This window comes from Gambusia affinis, linkage group LG16, assembly GCF_019740435.1.
Source record: "Gambusia affinis linkage group LG16, SWU_Gaff_1.0, whole genome shotgun sequence".
NCBI classification, from domain to species: Eukaryota; Metazoa; Chordata; class Actinopteri; order Cyprinodontiformes; family Poeciliidae; genus Gambusia; species Gambusia affinis.
The window spans coordinates 19777991-19798949 of NC_057883.1; the positions used below are offsets into that span (position 1 = coordinate 19777991).

Consider the following 20959-nt stretch of genomic DNA (forward strand, 5'->3'; position numbering starts at 1 on the left):
CCGTTCAAAAGAATTGGATCGTTTTTTTCATCACGAAAAACAAGTCTTAACACTACAATTTGACTTGGCTAGTTGTCCCCTTAGAACAGTGGCTTAAAATAAGTATTACTACTACCTAAAAGTTAGACTTCCTCAATTTGTTATAAAACATGAATCAATCGTCTCTTCAAAACAATGAGTTCAAGAAAATTATATTTCGGGGCCGCACATGTTAAGTGTGATGGGAAATCTATTTGTGATTGTTTTTATTCATATATATATATATATATATATATATATATATATATTATATATCACCCACCATATATATATATCTTCCTCTTAGCTCGGTCCTCTACCAGAGGCCTGGGAGTTTGAGGGTTCTATATATCTTGGCTGTGCCTAGGACTGCACATTTCTGGACTGAGATGTCTGATGTTGTTCCTGGGATCTGTTGTAGCCACTGTTCCAGTTTGGGGGTGACTGCCCCGAGGGTCCCGATGACCACAGGCACCACTGTGGTCTTCACCTTCCAGGCCCTCTCCAGTTTCTCCCTTAGGCCCTGGTATTTCTCTAGTTTCTCATGCTCCTTTTTCCTGATGTTGCAGTCACTTGGTATTGCCACATCCACCACAACGGCTTTCCTCTGTTGTTTATCCACCACGACTATGTCTGGTTGGTTCGCCCTCACCATTTTGTCTGTCTGGATCTGGAAGTCCCACAGGATCTTAGCTCGGTCATTCTCCACTACCTTCGGGGTGTTTCCCACTGTGCAGAATATCTCATCTCATCTCTCATATCTAATCTCTTTATGAGATATATATATATACATACATATATATATATATATATATATATATATATATATATATACATACATATATATATATATATATATATATATATATACATACATATATATATATATATATATATATATATATATATATATATATATATATACATATATATATACATACATATATATACATACATACATATATATATATATATATATATATATACACACATATATATATATATATATACACATATATATATATACATACATACATACACACACACACACACAATTGTATCAAGAATGTCTACATCCACATCCTTTGTGCACCAATAAATGCCACCTTAGACTTTATTGGGCAAAAATACATTAACATTTTTTGGTTTTACAGTACATCATTAGCACAAATATATAGAAAAAAACAACTGCTTTGAATAACATCTTTCCCAGGGGTGTCCAAGAAGAACTGGATCGATTTTTATAGATAAAATTAAGCTGAAGAGGAAAGTACTTGTTGAAACTTAAGTTGTATAGCCTAAATGGAAATAAAAGTCAAATAAAATGTTAGAAATACAGATTATTTTTAATTGTCCAATCACAAGATTATAGGTAAAAATATTTAATAAACAAAATCAGGCAAAAGTCTTCTAAACACCAACAATGACATTTAATGGCTTAATCCCCCAGAACAAAATGGATTCATCACATTAATTTTTAATCATAATTCATGGTGAGGCAGTTCAGGCAAAATGTTCCTTAAAAACCACATAGTGCAGTCTTTGTGTTCCCTTGAATGTGAAAAAACATAAAAATTCATTAAGCAGTAAAGCTCAGAGCTCCAGTGTACTTTACATCATTACATACTTCCTGTTCTCTTCATTTGTGCAAAAGTCAATTAAGTTTCCTATGTTTTTTTAAATCAAGAAAGAATAATTTCCCTATTCCATCTTTACTCTGCCAACACATTAAAGTTATCAAACTGAGCCAGTTCAAACGAGTGCGTTCCGATTGCTGCCCAGCCGTTCTTCGGTGAAGAAACTCCAGTGACATTCCACAGCTGCCGTCCGTCCAGCATTCCGTAGGCGCTCTGACCCTGCAGCATAGAAAAAATTAAATAAGACAGACATTCAACCATCTGGCATTTGTTTTCCTCCTAAAAACAAGCTGTTACATAAAGATCTCATCACAAGTTAAATTATTTTCTCACCTTTACATAAAGGGACAAGTTGTGCCAATCAAAAGGTCTAGTTCCTGACAGTCCCTCTGCCAGCACCAACTGTCCTGCTGTTAATCAAAGATAGAATTTTTTTTTTTAAAAAAGCACATTAAAATCACAGCCTGTGTTTTGGGCTCCGTTCTGCACAGATGAAGGACAAAACTGACCCAGATCATTGGTAACCTTGTACGATCCATTGGCAAACACCCAGAAGAAGACTCCTGTAGCGCTGCGTACTAACTGGCCCCCTTTATCCACCCGGGCTGCCACGAACACACCGCCGCTTTTTACGTTCTCCATAAATACATCGCAGGTGACCAACATGTTCTGCCTGTCATGCAAACATTAGTGGATTCAATTTTGAGATGCGGATCTCTGAAAACAGCAGAGGCGATCACAGCGCTGTCTTACCACTGATAGTCTCCAATGACAGTGATGGTTTGATTGGCGTCCGCAACCCAGGTGATCGGTCTTTCCATCACGACCTGCCGTAGCGTGAAGGCATGTGGTCCGGGGTCAGACAGGTTAATGTAGTACTCAAACACACCGGTTTGGTCAGCGAAGTTAGGAGCCTCAGAAAACGGAGGGTTTCCTGCATGGACGCAAAGTAACAACTATAGAAATTATCTTTAAATTTCTTAAATAGGAATAGTAAAAAAATTATTTTAAAGTATAATGATAATATACTTTCAGCTTACTTCTTTCGTCTCAGTGTAAGCTTTTAAACTTCCACCTCAAGTAATACTTTTTTCATGTCTAAAATATTTTTTTTTTACTTTGAAACCTGAGCCTACTCTACTGTTTGGTAACTAGTGCCAATTTGAATGCATTTGTCATTACAAAAAAAATCATTTCAATGCAAAGTACCTCGAGACAACATTTATTGTGAATTGGCATGATGTAAATAAAATTTAATTTTAAGAAAAGTTGGAAAAGATTGGAAATTGTTCCTTTTTTATTAAAAAGCTGCTTCTATTTGAAATACATCCTTATAAACGTTCTCAAAAATATTGAAGAAATAAACGATTATAAAAATACTCTTGCCTTAGTAAAAACAAGAAAATAAACTGTACAAGTTTTTGAACGATACATTTTAATGACTTGGCTAAACTAAAAAAGACAATGTAAGCCGTTTAATACCACCCCCCAAAAAACAAAGAAACAAACAACTTTCTTTGTATAAAACAAAAATTCATAAGAAAAAATACAAAAAAATCCAATGGTTCAATTGCAGTTTCAAGGGTAAAAATTTAAATGCAAAAATTAACTGAATAGGACAAACATGTAAAACATTAAAGAGGAGTAAATCGAAAAAAAAATACATAAATATGATTTAGCAATATAATATATATGTATTCTGTTGCTTCTATTCCAACTTACTAAATTCTGACATGTAACTCTAACATCTGGGGAAAGAATAACTAACTTTGTTTACGAGTGATTCTGAACTTACGAATATCAAAGTTGTCCTTGTAGACTTTAGGGAAGCGGGCTGAAGGTGGCGGCTCAGGGAAGCTCCCTTTCTGTCCGGTCCGGATGGTGGTCAGAGTATAAACTTCATCTTCAGCCAGATTTAGAGTAAATGATCCATCTACAAGCTGCAGGGGGCAGAAACATTTCAGGATACAGACTGGCCCCAACATCTATTTCTTCACAGCATTAAAAGCTTGTGTTTATTAACCTTCACAGGAGGCAGCTTCTCGAACAGCGAGTGCTTCTTCGCCTTGAAGTCAAAGTGCGACCTCCACACCTGCAGCTCTTTGATGGAGGTCTTTGAGAAAGAAAGGCAGCAGAGAGTAAAGGCACCAGCATCTCTCAGTAAGTTTCATCAGACATAGAAGGAGCTCATTAGAACTTACAAAGGACCCTTTCAGCTGAAATGTTGCATTCTGGGACGTGACATTGAAGGGAGGGAGAGGAGGTCTGATGCAGATGGAGTGATTATGAGTCTGAGGAAGAAAAACACGATTCATTTTATCTGACTTTACATGTTCATTGTGTAGGTGCTGATCACTGTAAAGGCCAAGAACTAACTCACCATGGTTTCTATGACAACAGTCAGGTTTCCATACCCGTCAGTCAGGGCCACATAACTTCCTCCATGAGCAAAGTGTCCAACAGTCTGCAGGTATGTCCATCCAGGCTGGGTGAACTGTGTGCTGTGGGCTGCAAGGAACAGACACTGAAAAGTTGGAATGATTTCTGGAACCTCATTCCAAATGCTGGAACAAATAAAACTGAACATCTTCAGGAAACAAATGCTGGAAGTTAGGAAAAACCAATCGAACCGCAGCATAATGTTACACTCAGTACTAGGCCAGATCTGAGAACTTTAGGACAGAAACTGAAGGAAAAATAAGATGTGATTTTACACAACATGGAAGCTCCTTCAGGTCCAGATGCTAAGAATGTTGGATGGATTTTATAGCAAGGTCAAGAACATTTCCATGAGAACAAGGCTCAGATTAGTGGGAATATATTGGAATTAATTAATAAAATTGAAGGTTAGGGAGCTTGTCTTTTAAGAGTGAAAAACCCAAACTCCTCATATGGGTCTAGTATCCAACCGTGACACACCTGTGATCCAGATCGGAGATTCGACCACATAGTTTCCACTCCAAGGTTCCTGAGCTGTCATCAGTCCGTCTCTGCCGAACGGCAGCTCCTCGTAATAACTGGCCACCAGGTTCCAGGAGATGGTTCTGCAAGACACAGAGTATGATTTTATTCTCATCTGTTAAACCCTTTCAGTTGTTCAGACTGCAAACAGGGAGGGAGGAGCGGCACAGCAAGAACCTCAAACTATTCTGATGCAAAACTGAGTCAGTGCAACCAATCCCTGAACAGATAACATGAGCAGACACAACGCACCACATTCAAAATACCATCAAGATGACAAAGAGAGAAAAACTTCTTCAAATCAAAGGGCAACAGTTCAGTCTGAGCACTTTTAAAACATTAACTATTTTAAAAGTGCTCATTGTTTCAGTTAACCTACTGCTGGAGCTGTACAATAAATCAAGTATTTATTATACAGTATGCCTGTATCTGATACAGTTATACCATATCTGATACAGTCTGTCTCCTGGAAAACTTGGATGTTAAATTACTTCCAATCATTCAACAAAGAAGTTAGTTCCTAAAATGAAAAGAGATTGATGATTCACAAAAAGTAAAACAATGTAAAAGGGAAATATATTTCAAAAAAACACTTTTTAATTTGCATTTTATTTTTGCACTTTATTTCTGGTGACTAGCTCCAATTCTTTGCAGTTGGAAATCTTTCTGACCATCACCCCGATCTTTGTCAGGACTCTAATTGAGTCATTCCAAACATTAATATCCCAGCAGGAAGACATATGTTGGTAAAATTAAGATATGACTAGAAACCTGAATTTGCTAGGAGCATAATTCATCTTTGGCTTTGTGGATGAGATGCCAGAGCTCCAGAAGACAGATGTGAACATTTAGGATTGACTGGGTCAATTTTTAAGTGCACATTTTCTAATATAGTTCTTTCAATTAAATGTCAAAGCAATGACATCTGCATCAAAGATACCCTTAAATAAAATGCATTCAGTCTTCCATGATGGAAAAAAAACAAATACTGGTCCAACCACTGCTTGGCAGGAGTAATGCAATCCAGTAGAGAATGGAGGGAATTACTGAAAACAGACTTGTAATACAAGTAGATCTGACAGCAGTGAAGTATGACAGGTGTTATGCTTGCTCCAAGGGGCAAAATATAAAGTGAAAATAGGAGAACAGTCAACAAGAATATGCCTGACAGCAGTAGGAGGGTGAAGTAATGACAAGGTTCAGAGTTGCTGCAATAGAAACCTGACTTTATCCCCTTTTACTGAATCCATTAAATAGGACTGGTTTTACTGGATAAACGGAGGCACATTTTCATTTAATACAAACTTTAGATTGAAATATGTGATTGAGACTGCTGTGTGATTCTACCAACCAGCAGGTGTTACAATGTCAAAACAATCTGAGCCATTTGTCACAAGAATGCTCTCATCTCTGGAACATTACTGGGGTTTTCCGTGTGCCTTACGCAGTCATTTGTCCGTTGACATAGTTCTGGTTGAGGATCCGCGCCCAGCAGCCTCCTCCCACGTCATCGTTGAAGGTGCTGTAGTCCTCCGATGCCCACAGCTTTTTCTTTGTGGTCAAGGCCTGTGGCACGGTGGTAGTTCCTGGATAGTGAGCCCTGATTCAGAACAAACAAGATTATTAACAGTAATATAGAATGAAGTAAATAAAAAAGGCCAAGATGATTTCCAACCTAAACATGCCGAGTAAACTAAAGGAATATGACAAGAATTTCCTTGAGACATTCCACAGAGATGTCATGCATGTTGGCACGCAGAAGTGAGGTTATTGTTAGCGCAGTCCCTGGAGCGGAAAAGCAGGAACAAATCGGACTACAGCCTACCCTATCACATCTACGGCGCTGCTGAGCTCTGGGTCGAGCATCAGAAACATGGTAATGGGCTCCCACAGGTTATCGCTGGCTACGATCCGGACCGACTCCAAACCAGTCTTGTCCAGAGTGTACCGCAGCAGCTGGTGGAGTTACAGATGGAGAGCAGAAAGACATTCACACCTCACTCAGTTTTAAAGATTTGCTGCCGGCATGGAAAACTCATCTTACTTTATGGGAAAAACACAAACTTTAAGATAAAAACCCTAAAATAAATGTATCTTTCGTGAGAAAAAGACCATCACAAGAAATACTTGCTTTAACAAAAATTACCATCGCCACATCTAATGAATCCCCTACAACCACAACAAAATAAATATACGTTGGCTTTCTGTGTTGATCACAGCATCTCTGAACTTCATCTGTAAGCAATAATTTCCTTTTCTCCATCAACGTAGAAGTAATTCAGATTTGTCTGGCGTGACAAATCTGGAAATGGCAGCAAGAAAACAGCTGCTGACCTAAACTTGCCACCATCTACAGTCAAAGCAATGACTAAAATGTCTAAAACAACTGAAACTGTGACAAACAAAGCTGGGCAAGGAGTTGAATAAAACCAGGCCTCACAAAGAGCAAATAATGGTGTCACCAACATGCCACCAAAAGGCATGGAGTTTCATCAACTCTACAGAGACTTTGACTGGAAAGCCTTGCCTTGATCAGATGAAGGTGAAGCTATTCAGCAACTCTAGTAACACAAGTAACACTTGTGTTTTACTAACAGAGCTACACACTCCTCTCTGTGTATGCAGTGTGGTTAGATGAGGCTTTCCAAACTCTGAAATGACCCAATTCTTTTGGTTTATTAAGCTTTTAGTTCTTCTGTTACAGATTCAAACCAATTATCTTGAACTTCTTTGTACAGATTATCATCAAAGCTGAAATCATCACTCTGTAAAATTCCTGCTGCCAGTATGAGTTCCATTCTAATTTGGTATTTTTCAGTCTGTTTGTCAAAAAGCCAGGTGAGCTACTGATTACTATCAAAACGTGACAGCAGAAGATAGGTGTATGTGTTCAAAGTTTTCCATGATGGCAGCAAAGAAAGAATTGAGCTTAAGAGCAGAAACATGCTCATATGATTGTAAGGGTTACGATGTTCAGTCCGTGTTAGTTTCTCACAATCAAACGGAAAAACAGCCACCGACAGTCAGCTGAGCAGGTGGAATCTCAGCGATAAACCTCTCAAACGAAATTGAACTTTCTCCTCCAAATGTCATAATTTAGCCAATCAGTCTAAACGAACTCCGAACGGTTGAGTTTACAGGAGGAGTTCTGCGCTACTTACCCAATCACCTGAACTGAGTCATTAAGGTGTGGGTCAGCGATCAGATATTTAGCGATGTCCCAGTCTCCATCTGCGGCGATGATGCCAACGTCGGTCAGACCGACTCTGTCCAGCATGTTCCGCAGAACCTTGGCAGGAAGAAAACTTTCTCAGAAGAACTTCACCAAGATCTCAGCTCATTGTGAGTGGCTGTTCTTCCCATATGGGTGACTGTGCACTGAGGTCATGCACGTTTTTCACATGCATGGAACACTGCTCACCTTGATGTACTTTGAGTTGAATATCCGCTCATTCCAAATCTAAGCGGGGAAAAAAAGAACATTTTATGGCAAGACGACATTTTGCTAAACAAAAATTCAAGAAAAACGTTTCAGTTTCTGCCATTTTCCTCCTTTTTTCCCTTAAAAATTAACCCAGTTTCACTTGAGATCCTGAGAATATGTTTTTAAATTAAATATATTTCACACAATAATCCAACTGGATCATTTTAACCATCAAAAGATTTACAAGCAAATAATAGTAAGAAGTTTGAGTTTGATTTAAGAATGTGTGAATGTTTGGACAGAGTCATGTACTGTGTAACTTTAGTTTTTGTGCTGTCAGTTCATATTGCTTTCAGATTTTTGTTCAGATGCAGATTAATTCAAAAGAAATAGCTTTATTAGTTTCAAAATTTTATTCATGACAATAAGAAATAATCATTATTTCATTATGTGTAAATCCATCTGAAATCATAATTGGACAGATAGAAAGTAGGGTTTGGGCCAGTTTTGATTAAAAGTATTGTCTCTCCATCTCAGCAATAGTTATCATCACTTTGCAGGAAGGTGCATCAAATAACACTCCAACATCAACATCAGTTTTATCTTGATAGATGAGTATTATCTTGATAATTAAGACCTTAATCTCGATAATCTCCCAGCAAACTTTGATCTTCCAAAAAAAACAATTCTGAGTATTGGTTGAAACTTGATTGATTTGCTCATACAAACATTTTCATAAGCTTTTCAGTCCAACATAGAAACGAATTAAACCCGAGTCAGAAAATGTTCAGCCATGACTGGATATCTACCAGTGCTGTAATAATAAGTAATACTCACCCCAATATACTGAATGTCCAAGTCGTGGTATTTCTTGGCTCCTATGACCCAGTTCACCACGTACGCTGCAGTAACATCTGGGAAGTCATAAGGCCAGTTCTCCCCACGGCCGACCCAGCCTGGGAACGCCCAGGGTAACGCTGTACCAACACAGAGTTTATCCATGTGTAACACACCATTTTACACTTCATGAAGTCACTTTTGGGTCATAAATTTATCTATTTCAGCTCCCAGGTTGGTACAGCTGAAACCCTTCCCCACCTATGAGCGTTATGTTCGGGTTCCTCTTCTTGGCCTCCTTCATCAGCCACCACTCGTAGCCTCTGAAGTAGTTCTCATCGTTCTCATAGTGCATGTGTGAAGGCTCCGTCCCATCTGATGAAGCCACCATGGAAAAAACAAAACGTAATCGCATCCGGTCACTCCAACTGCAAAAATTAAGCACTGTGTGACACATGTGTGAACATTATATAAGGTACCTGTAGTCTGAGAATCTCCTCCGATCTCCACCTTCAGAATGTGCAAGGAGGCTCCAAAGTTTGGCTGCAGGAACAAAACAGACAGTATAATAACATGGAAAAGTGACCATTAATTTTACTCAAAAAAGTTCATTAGGGAGACAATTTGAGGTTTTACCTCCAAAGAGCTGACTATCAAAGAACATTCAGGTGAAAACCTCTCAGGAATGGGGAAACTAAACAAATGGAGGGCTAAAGATGTCGTATCAGCCTAAACAATGTTTACTTTGTCCAGAGTGGTTTAACAGGGACAGTTCAGGTTCTGCTGTAATGCATGCCATTTTGTTTGTAAAACGCCCTGAAAGCTACATTTTCTTTCAACTCTTAATAACAAATCTGACTAGAATGCTGCAAATCGGTGACTCGATGCAATCTACTGGGCTTCCTTCGATAGACACGTTTTCAGCTATTATGAATAACTATTTGAGCATACTGCACTGTTTGATAACAAGGATGAACCAGAATGTATACATGACTGAATTGAAATAAAGAAATATATATATATTTTTTCTTTTTTGGTTTAGTGCCTGAAGACAACATTTGTTGTGAATCGACGCTGCTGCAGACTGACATATCAGTCATAAAATGCAGAACTCAATTCTTGACCAAATTTAGTAAAGCCATGTCAAAAGCCTGTACATAAACCCTTATTTTATTACAGTAGCATAATCTCACAATTAGAAAACTTTTTTCTCCGTTGAATTAATGTTCTTAAATTCAAAGTTGGATTCTTTTTTTTTTAAATGAAAAATTATCCTACTGTAAAAAAATACATGTATATATATTTTTTAAGGCTTTGTGCTCATCTCTACCACAAGGGTCAACCAGTGTGGACGGTGCCATACATGTATTAAAGGCTGGTTGTTGCAAAACCATCAACTACTTCTGAAAAAGATTTATTGGAAATGGGATTGTATTCCAGTCTCATGTTTCCAAACACACTATCTATTACAGTAAAGCCTGAACTTGAAGCAGGAAATGATCATCCTGATTACAGTAAACAAAATCTTCCTGAAAATTTGATTAAGCTTTATGTTTAATATTCATACCCGCCATACTTGTACAAGGTCTACATTTCCCTTAAAAACTCCGATGTTTGTTTAACTACATTTCTCCAGACAGAACTTTGTTTTAAAAACTAAACCAGACCAACAGCCAGCCTGTTGTAACAGAAGTTACTCTGCTCCGCACACAAACTTATCCGATTACTTTGTTTCCCTTTGTTTACGTAGACAAATCAGCTGATCATTCCTGCAGCTTGGCCTCATAGTCTCACCTTAAACAGGTAGTCCAAAATCTGGCTCCGATACGGCTCAGCATAGTTCACAAGTAACCGGGATGTGGCCTAAAAAACAATAAGAATTAAATTATGAACTTCAAACAGGCGAACTGGTCGAGAATAAAACGAACCAGGAAGCTGCAAATAAAGACTGGACTCACCCCTCCACCGCTCAACCCTCCGATCCCGTCAAACACTCTGCCCAGACCCCCCTCATCAGTCAGGGGGTAGGTCTGCCCGGACGAAGAGTGCACGGTGAAGGAGAGGAGGCACACCGCGGAGGCAAACACCCAGAACACCCGCTGATCCATGCTGTCAGTCTGGACAAAAACCCTGCGCGCTCCGACTCACTCTGATAAGCGCGCTTCCGCGTGCAAGGAGTCACATGACTGCCGCCGGTCATGTGACGATGAGCACGTGAATGTAGAAAAGGTATGACGGCGTGGTAGGGCCATTGTATGTAGGAAAAAAAGATGGAAATTTTCGCCAAAAAACTTGGAAGTTTTCTAGGAACATTTTTGAGCTTGAAAAGTCGAAACGTTTTTTAAGACATGTTTGATAAGCATTTTTATAACAACTTAAGGTGACATAGCTACTTGATTGTGCTATAAAACTGTAGGCCTACTATGTGGCCAGCAGTCACTGATCACCTTTATTTCACATGGCACTGACGCAGCAATTTATGCTTTTTAAAGTTATTTATTACTTAAACCAGAGAGAAATTGCGGTCAAAAATATGTCTTTGATAGCAAATGCTTACTGACAAGGACCACTTACAATAACAAATCACATGACCTTACATGATCCGAGTTCACACCATATTCAATCTGGTTTAACAACTGAAGACTGTATTCAAATTAGTATGGAGTCATTCCACAGTATTCTGGGAGACCAAGTAATTTATTACAGTTAATTCTGTGAAATATTCCATGGGTAATGTGCAGCATATGTTTAGCTTTCTCCATCTTTTATCAAACTAAGCATTATTAAGCACCATCACATGCTTTTACATAATTTATTTGCAATTTATATAGAAACAAGGTTATTTATATTTTCCAAGAAGATCTTTATTGAGGACTAAAACTGAGAAAGAACATTTTAAATTAACAAGATTCCAACATCAATACATAAAAAAGAATATCCATCCATCCAACACAATTTCAGGACAAAAGCTTCAGTGAAGACACAAAGGTTAACTACACACTGTATTGTTCCCAAAGAGCAAAACGAGTTTCTCACTGCACACGACACTTGTTTTGTTTCTTCGTTCGGCCCAATGCTGTCATCTCTTGATCCACCTCCATCTTCAACGTGTTCTTCCTCTCTATCTCATTTTTCTTCTGCATCTCTAAAGCTCTTCGTTCGTTCCTCTTTGAGGCCTGTTTTGCTCTCCTAAACATCCGTTTGGTGTAGTGTTTGCCATGGTTCTCCTGAACCATTTGATCAATTTTCTCCAGTAGCTGGCGGACTTGCTCCTCACTTGTCACTTCGTTGTTGATGACATGATATCTACTGGAAAAAGCCATGACAAACTCTTCAAGGGCTGAACTCTTTGAAATAAACTGCTCAATAGTTTGTTTCTTCAGTTTGTCTCCATGTGTGAACAACAACATTGAATATTGGGCAGCCTCAGAACCAAACATCTTCAGAATTATCTTCATGGTTTCTTCCTCCTCCTTGGTGAATCTTCCAAGCTTCTTGACCACCAGAAAGACATGGGGACCCGGAGCACTCAAAGAGATGCATGTTTCAATTTTCTTCAGAACATTCTTCTCCTGAAAATTGGTGTCAAACAGACCTGGTGTGTCAACTACTGTAACGCTTCGGCCTAAGACCTCTCCATCAACCTTCTTACAATCAAGTGTCCAGGAAGATGGACACGCCAGCGACTGGAACACTTCACTTCCTAGTATGGTGTTTCCTGTGGCACTCTTCCCTTCTCCGGTTTTCCCCAGCATTACAATCCGGAGTGTGTCCTTGCTGCTCTTCTTCTTCTTCTTCTTAGATCCTGCAGAAAAACACAGTAACAAATTTGGTGTCTGTTTTTCTTTTGTTGATGGTTCTGTATGGGTCTGAAGTCTGAGGAAACAGTTTGATCACTGTACTATAATCTTAAACCAATTTAACATCATGGACAAAGACTAGACACCAGTCAGAACAATCCCAGTGTGGAAAACAAAGGACGAAATATCATGGGGACTTAAGATAAAATAAAATCCCAGTAGAAGCACAGAAAGTCAGTAACATATAATTTCTAGGTTATATAAAAATAATTTTAAAAAAGCATTGGTTTACCATCTGACCTAATCTTTGAAATACTTCTTTTATGGGAATAGGTTACAATACATACATAAGATTAAAAAGAAATTAGAAACCAGGATCATCATGGCGAAAATTTATCTTTATTTATGTAAAACAATAAACAAGAAAGCCTAAAAAAGCAAAACAAAAAAAGTCACCAGCAGTATACCAGAATATATACCACCCACAAAACCTCAAATTTAGAAACTAGTATATTGAGACCATGAATCAAACATCATTAATATGAAATAAATCAATTTGAAGGCTACACAGTTTTGCTATGTTTAAAATAGAAAGAAGACTTTTATTTTCATGTCATTTTTGTCTTTATTTCTAATTTGTAAAATGTCAGAATGTTACAGTTTTTAAAATCAAAAGAAAAAGTGGAAAGAAAATCACAATAATTTCATATTAAATAGATGTACACAATGGTGTGCTGTCACTGGACTAATGTTTGTGACTTGATTTCAGACAATTTACAACTTCCCAAGATCTCCAGATCCCTTAATCCCTTAATATTTAGAAAATTCTCAATATATAGAACAGAATAAAAGAACGATTCATACTCATATATAGCATTTCATTTCAGGAATAAAGAGAAATGTAGCATTGAATTTGACAAATCTATTTTTATCCTATCAAGCATGCGTGTTTACTGATTTAATCTATGCAAAATCAAGTTGACAGAAAAGAAGCTGTTGAAAGCTCTACGTATTTCTACATTAATCAGAAACAGACTGAGAGCTGAATTGGCCCCTCTTGTGTTATTGAATGTGACATTTTTTGTTAACTGATATTGTCAAAGCTCCAACAGCAGCTCCGACTGCAGCTCCAGCAGCGATCCCGACTGCCACTCCGATTGGTCCGCCACACACACCCAGCACACCTCCAATGGCGGCACCGCAGGTCGTGGCTATAGCGATTGTTGGTGCGGCGAGGAATTCGTTTGACTTCTCAGCTCTTTTGCGTGCCTCCTGGTGGTAGTGCATGATCACCTTGGTCTCCTCTCTGCGGTAAACGGCTTCACTGTATCTGGCTCTGAGCTGGTTCAGCTCCCTCTTCTGCTGTTCTTCTGTTTCCTTCAGAATTCGCTCCTTTTCCTTCAATATGGCGGCCTCTGCTTTTTCGAACATTGCATTTGTGTAGTACCCTCCACCATTGGCCACAACCATCTCTTCAATCTTGTCTAAAAGCAAGTAGGTCTGCTTTGGATCTTTGATCTCGTTGTTAAAGACGTGGTATCTGCCCTGGCACTTGTCAATCAGGGCTCGCAGGTCTATGCTCTCTGAAATAAAGTTTTCAATGGTCTGATTCTTCAGCTGGTCTCCATGAGTAAACAGCACCATTGTGTGCCTCTGAGCATCTTCTCCAAAGGTGTCCTGGATCATCTTGACGGTATCCTTCTCCTCCTGCGTGAACCTGCCCAACTCAAGAACCACCAGGAAGGCGTGAGGACCCGGAGCGCACAGAGAGATGCACATCTTGATTTTCTTCAACACGTCCTCTTGAGTAAAGTTTGTGTCAAACAATCCTGGAGTGTCAATAACGGCCACATTCCAACCGTTAACGACGCCCCTGGCTTTATGGCATTCTGCCGTCAGGGAAGATGGAGACAGGTCTGACTCAAAAGCCTCCCTCCCAAGGATGGTGTTTCCTGTGGCACTCTTCCCAACTCCAGTCTTCCCGACTAGAATAATTCTCCTCTCCCTTGGATCTATTCCGCTTGTGAACCCTGTTGGATAGAAATACACCATTCATCATAACAGTGCTGCACTGTTGGCTGCACTGTTGGCTGCACTGTGCACACACCAACAGAAAACTGATCTCCAATGTGCTGCCAATAGCAAGGAATAAGTTTATTGTCTCATCGGCCCATGAGATCGTTTTGCCAGTTTACCATTTACTCTTGAATAAATTTTCAGTTTCTGGTCACTCTTGGGAAGGCACTTCACTATTTGCAGGTTAAAACAATTGACTTTTTATCAGTGACTACCGGTACCTTTCTTATCTATTATTCCCATTTATATCCAGGTATCATGTTTTTCTTTGTAGGTTTTCTAGCCTTTTTCATATTGTCAGGTAGGTTGTTTAGTAATAGCTTAGGTGCATCAAAGCAAAAATGAATCATAATTCTGGGTCTTTAAAGGCTGGATTTAAAATAAGATATATTTTAAATGTGGTTCATGAAGTTTGTTTTTCTCTCTATTCCTTCTGTTTTGCTCATTTTATAACAACTTTTTTTGTTTTGACTAAACCATTGTTTGCTTTTCTATCTATGAGCTGGATCTTCAACTTGCAAATCTCTGAGTCACTGCCATAAAAATGCTGTGTCATACTTAGCTCGTGATGTTTTTGTTTTTTTTAACAGAAAGAATATCTAAAAATAGACTCTAAATCTGGACATTTGACAAAAAAGGATTCATTTTCCTTTCAGTTTATCTGCTAAAAGTTTGAGGTGTACTCCTGTTTTTGTGTTTTTTTTTTCTTTTAAAATCTTTTGCTTAACAATTAGTAACAATAGCATGGATAAAACATACTTTTTTCTCCAAACAAGTGCGTTATGCTCTTTTAGCAAAAACCAAAAAAACTATTTGGAGATTCATTTCAAACCATTTTTTTTCTAAAGATGAACTTTAAATCTCAAACAACTGCTAAATCTATCAACTTCCAAAAGATAAATCAGACAGCAATATTTCTTTTGAGTCAAGAAATTGTTGACCACATGATCTTCAGGTATGTCTGCAGAGCATAGTATTGGTAAAAAGTTCAAACATAAACAATTCATATATTTTTAAATTTACCATTGAACCAGCACAATTTCAATCAAAATCCCAACTTTCAACCTGACATGCTGGAAGTACTGCTGAGATGAATGCATTTGAACAGAAACCGGAACACACAATTTGAGTTAAGAATGTCAGACCAACCTCCTGAACCAAAGGCAAAAAAATTTAATTCCTCAGAGTCTTCTCTTACCGGCAAATTGTGTCCCAGCCATGTTGACAGTCGCAGCTGTTCCTACAGTTCTTTGTCTTTTTTTGAATGAGCCTGTCTTCCCCACACCTGAGCTGTCTTATACTTCCAAGTGGGCGTTCCTTTTGTATCTTTTTTTAGCTGAAAATATGCACGAATAAGTTGAAGTCAAAAGGAAAAAACAAGAAGAACTATTTTAACAAACCAAGAGTAACCAGATTTCGATATAGTTAAAGCTCCAATTTTACGCCTAAAACCTGGTGGGTTATGTTTGCCTCAGGTCAGCTCAGACTAAACTGGGCTAAGGGATCGTCTCTTGAACCAAAACTGGATCTGTTGGTTTGTAGAGCTGAATGAGCTGAAAACATTCCTTTCTACAATCTTAACACAACAAGAAAATCAGGTTGAAGCAGATGTTTGTGAACCTTTCAGCTCTGCAAAAACTGAAATGGGAGTCAGGAAAAGGTAGGCTGGGGGACACAGTTCTGTCAGGTTTGCAGGCATTAATTCTGTGATGAATCCTCTCCAGCATTTCTATCAGGTTGAGGCCTAGACATTGACTGAACAGTTCCAACGCAGTGATTATTTGCTTCTTCAGTCATTTGTTTGCACGCGTCAATTGATACTCTGACAGGTTTTTCCACTGTGTAGTTGGTTTGTCTCATGAACCTGATTGATGCAGCAGCATCCAACTGCAGAAAGCAGACAGTGAAACCTGTTTCTCTTGTCTTCTTTCAGAGTTAAATCTCACCATATTTAGAAGTTAGACACATAAATTTAGCTTGTTTTCTGAAGCAGCACCTGTAACTGTTCCTTGATCCTGGTCAAGCCACACCAAATAACGAAAAAAAATGATGATGTATTGTTTGACACAGGTGTAATAGGAACAAAATGAAGGCTAAGGGGAGCTGGAACCACGCAGTTCAGATGAATACTGCTCAGCTCGGTGCAATACCTACAAATCGCCACAGGGTGCCAGTATTTGCTCAGGATCAATAGACACATTAAGTTAAAAGTGATGGTGATTGTGTGTTGTAGATTTAATGAAAGATTTTTTTTAAAGAAAAATTTGACATTCGTTTTTTATTTGTTTTGCTTTTTATACACTTGTTCTTGTTGAAAAGAAAGGCAATCACTGACATATTGGAAATTATGACATGTCATTGATTTCATTATTATTCACTTATTTCTCCTTGCTTTTTGGTAATTTTATTTATTTATTTTTCTTATTTATTCATAAAATTTATTAACAATTGTTTTGAGTGCTATTTTCTACATATGTCTCAGAATGTTTCTGTGATGAATATATTTTGTCTACTTTTAGTTCCTTTTCATTTTTTATTTACTTACTTTTAAGTGCCTATTCATTTTATTTATTTTTAGATTTGTTTTTCATTAAATATTTTCTCTGTGCATTTAATAAATTAGCACTTGAATTAGCACTAGCAATTAGCACTAATGTTCCTCTTTTACATTTACAACCCATGTCATTAATAATTGTTTATTTCTGTTGTGCCAATTCCCAGCAAATATTATTTCAAGGCATTTTATAAAACATTTTAATCACGTTCACCTATAGAAACATATAATTCAATGATCCAGTTATACAGATTCAGTTGAAGCATGTGTACCTGTAGCTCCTAGGGAAAACATCAGTCCTGCCCTCTTTCTTTTACTGAACTACTTTTCCCAAGAAATTTTGTCCCCAGTGGAAATCAAATCTCCCTGATTAAAGCAATCTAAATGCTGATAGTCTCCTCATCTATGAATGTTGGTTATTAAACATTTACTTCACACTGATGAGTTAAAGTATAAGAGAATTTAAATTTAATGTCCCAAGCATGGAAAAAAATGCCCCTCGTGGTTTCAGAGTGAACACTGCATTGAGAGCAGCCAGTTATAATAATGAATCATTAGCATACTGTGACATTTCAGAGCAGTTGGTGTGTATTGGGGGACCTGCCAAGAATCCGAAGGCTTTCAGACTCACCTTTCACTGTGATTTGTTGTTTTCTTTTTTTTTATTTTTTTTGGACCTACACCTACACTTTTCTTTGTTTCTCTTTTTTTCTGACTTTAAGTACTGAATCCTTCAGCATGTTATTCTAATGTCAAATTCACCTCAAATGTCAGAAAGGGTTGACGAGGTAGTTGGCTGAAGTTTCCGGAGTCCAGCCGGTTGAATTCAGCTCTATATTTGTCTTTCCGCTGCCTGACAAGAGCACAAAAGGAGTTGCGAGGCAGTCTGTACATTAAGAAAAGAATCAGCATTTTCTCTGCAGACAGAGACTATAAAGAACCCACAGAATGTTTCTCCCACCACCTTGCTTTACTGCTAGCCTGGGTTTATTATTAAAATCTCCGTCAAAAAGCAGAGGATTTCTTTTTTGTTTTGCCAAACAAAATGACAAGTTCCACAAAATCTTATACAGGCTATTCTATAACATCAGATCTTTTCTTGGTTGAAAATTAGTCAGCTCCCTGATGAGGGGTTTACTGAGGCGGAGCTGACTGAAGCACTGCTCCCTCTGGGAGGATGCCCGGGAAGTGAAAATCCTCTGAGGATGGCAGGTTTTTCCACATGACGAGCCCAAGAATGTTTGGTCCAACCTGATGTTCTCTCGTGTCTCTGCTGCCTGAAAGGGAAAACACACCGCATATAGAATAACACTCTAAATCTACAAAAACATCAACTTTTTATAATTAAGAACTGCTTACTTCTGGTACCCTCTGATCCTTCAATACAACCCTGTTTTCCATTTCATTCCTCTTCACAAATCCTTGTCGTCATGTTTATAATTATCTCTCTGTATAACACAATGTTTTATCCATTATATCCTCCTCATCACTCCTTGCAATCCCCTTTCATCCCAACATAAATAAATCTTTATCATTCTTATCATCTCTCTTCTCTCCTCATTCCTCCTAATCACACTCATCCTTCTACAATCTTGTTTTGATCACATTAATGTTCTTCACTGCATTTATCCCAAACCTTAATATCAGTTTTTTGCTTCCTTCTCTTCATCCCTATTCCTCACATTTGTCTTTCCAGTCTCTGATTCATTGTATGTATTTTAATCACACTAATCATCCTTATACCTCTTCATGTTTCCTGTTCATCCCAGTCGTTCTCTTCATTCCTTTTTAGAGACAGTTTTCGATATTCATTTTGGCCCTCGTTCCTTTTTATTGACCCTCATCATCATAATGGCATTCATCCATTTTTATGATCAATCTTATTACTATTAATTCCACTTAACCTCTTTACCACCATCTTTACCTCTTCTGATCATATTCTTTTCTGCTATTTCTCATTTTGAGACTGTTTAATAACCCTAATGCTCCTTATGCCTCAATGAGGCACTGTATTATCCCACTCATCCTCATCATCCGTCTTTATTGTGCTTAATCTAATTATCTTGTCTACAGCCATTTTCATAGCACTCATCTTTTTTTTATATATATCAAACATCTCTTCCCTTTATTTTGCATCACTTCCTGTTGTTGAAAAATTTCAGTCATTCCTCTGTAGCAGGGCATTCAGCTGAGCGATCCTCTAACTCCAACCAATATTTTCCACATTGTGGCTCAAATTAATCTCCTGAGTTTTAAGACTCACCTGTAATGTGTTTACAGAGACACAGATGAGTTCATGTGGATGCGTTATGGATCCATTCCTACCACTGTAAAGGCCTCTGATTGATTATTGAGTTGTAGCAGAAGGCCAGCAGCAGCTTTCTGTTTGAATTATGTTGGTTGCCTCAGGGGAGCATTAAGTCTTGTTTGCCTCTCAACTTTCTCCAATGCCCCTTCTTCGAATCCTAATGCGCTAGCTGGGTTCTTTTTCTTTCCTGTGCACTACAACAAGTCAGCTTAAGTTGATGGGTGTCGGATCCAAAGAGGCAAACAAAGACAATAATATACGACACGTTGGTGGCAGTTTTGGTTTACAGCATGTTGGATTTAGCATAAACCAAAATAGAGAGAGCTAAAAATATGCAGGGTAGATACTTAAACCTTTAAATTTTTACAGAACACTGACAAAAACATACATTTCTGATGCAGAGGCCTCACTACAAATGTTGTGTATTTCTATTGAAGAGGTAGTTCAGGCTTACTATGTGATTTCAAACGTATTGCTATGCCTAGGTAGACTACTAGGTGAGCACTGAACTTTGCTGCTAATTTTCAGACAATATAATCAGAGTAAAGTTTTTGCTATCATCTTTCTTTTCTTTTTTAGAAAGTTCAATTCCCTGAAGAAATATTAATATGAATGTGCATATTCATCTTACAGTTCAAAAACATCTTAAAACTTTTCAAGGACACTGGGGTATTTTTTTGAGAACAGCTCTTAGCTGGACGTGCGTCATCTCAAATGCCCCAGAAGGTTCTGCATCAAAAACCTTCATTCCTCGATAGCTGACAGTACCGCATGGAGAGATTACTTCAGGAAATTTAGTCAAGCTCGGCATTGCAGAATTACACAGATGTCGCATCAAACTTCACTGTGAAAAGAAAACAAACAAACAAAAAAAAACAAGCCTTATGTTAACCTTGTTCAGCAGTGGAGTCCACTTCTCTGTGCTCCCAGGGATCTGGGACAAGCCATCACAAAGTGGAAAGCAGACTGTGGTCAGATAGATCAGCGTTCCAGCTTTTTGTTGGAAGAAACAGAGCAGAGAAGAATCCAGTCCCAAATCCAGGCTCTATGGGCTTGTATCAGTGCCCTTGGCAAAGCTCACTTCCAATTCAATGTATTATGGTGGCTTTAATAGAGAAAAGTCCAGTAGAGATCATAGAACAACAAATGCCTTGAGAAACAAGTCTTTTTCAATCATGTAAATGCTATTTTTTTTTGCAGGTGACCACATTTGGCACACATGTCCAAAGGCCTGAGGATGAAAACAACATAAAGATATTTATGTTGTAACTGTTTACTCATTGAGGCTTTTCTATCCTTTGTTTTCTAAAACCAGGCTTTGTTGGAAGGATTCTTTTCTTAATC

General features: G+C 38.1%; 2 protein-coding genes across 4 annotated transcripts; both read right to left on the bottom strand.

Moving 5' to 3' along the window:
* Positions 1–1099: 1099 nt before the first annotated feature.
* galcb (galactosylceramidase b) lies at positions 1100–11101 on the bottom strand. 2 transcript variants are annotated; one of them, XM_044143384.1, is made up of 17 exons: positions 10836–11101; positions 10672–10740; positions 9357–9420; positions 9139–9252; positions 8878–9017; positions 8038–8076; positions 7778–7905; positions 6061–6216; positions 4575–4699; positions 4036–4163; positions 3857–3946; positions 3679–3768; positions 3451–3595; positions 2409–2589; positions 2165–2328; positions 1989–2065; positions 1100–1874 (listed from the first exon to the last, which is right to left on the bottom strand). In XM_044143384.1, the coding sequence occupies exons 1-17, from the start codon at positions 10983–10985 to the stop codon at positions 1731–1733; spliced, it is 2004 nt and encodes a 667-aa protein (XP_043999319.1). In that variant the 5' UTR covers positions 10986–11101; the 3' UTR covers positions 1100–1730. The 2 variants fall into 2 exon arrangements, with proteins under 2 accessions (XP_043999319.1, XP_043999318.1); XM_044143383.1 differs by lacking the exon at positions 7778–7905 and adding an exon at positions 6442–6572 and having other exon boundaries at positions 10836–11074.
* A 252-nt stretch (positions 11102–11353) lies between these two features.
* LOC122846415 (GTPase IMAP family member 4-like) lies at positions 11354–16283 on the bottom strand. 2 transcript variants are annotated; one of them, XM_044143375.1, is made up of 2 exons: positions 15952–16255; positions 11354–12682 (listed from the first exon to the last, which is right to left on the bottom strand). In XM_044143375.1, exons 1-2 carry the CDS (start codon positions 15971–15973, stop codon positions 11910–11912), a joined length of 795 nt encoding a protein of 264 aa, XP_043999310.1. In that variant the 5' UTR covers positions 15974–16255; the 3' UTR covers positions 11354–11909. The 2 variants fall into 2 exon arrangements, with proteins under 2 accessions (XP_043999310.1, XP_043999309.1); XM_044143374.1 differs by lacking the exon at positions 11354–12682 and adding an exon at positions 13055–14707 and having other exon boundaries at positions 15952–16283.
* Between the last annotated feature and the right edge of the window lie 4676 nt (positions 16284–20959).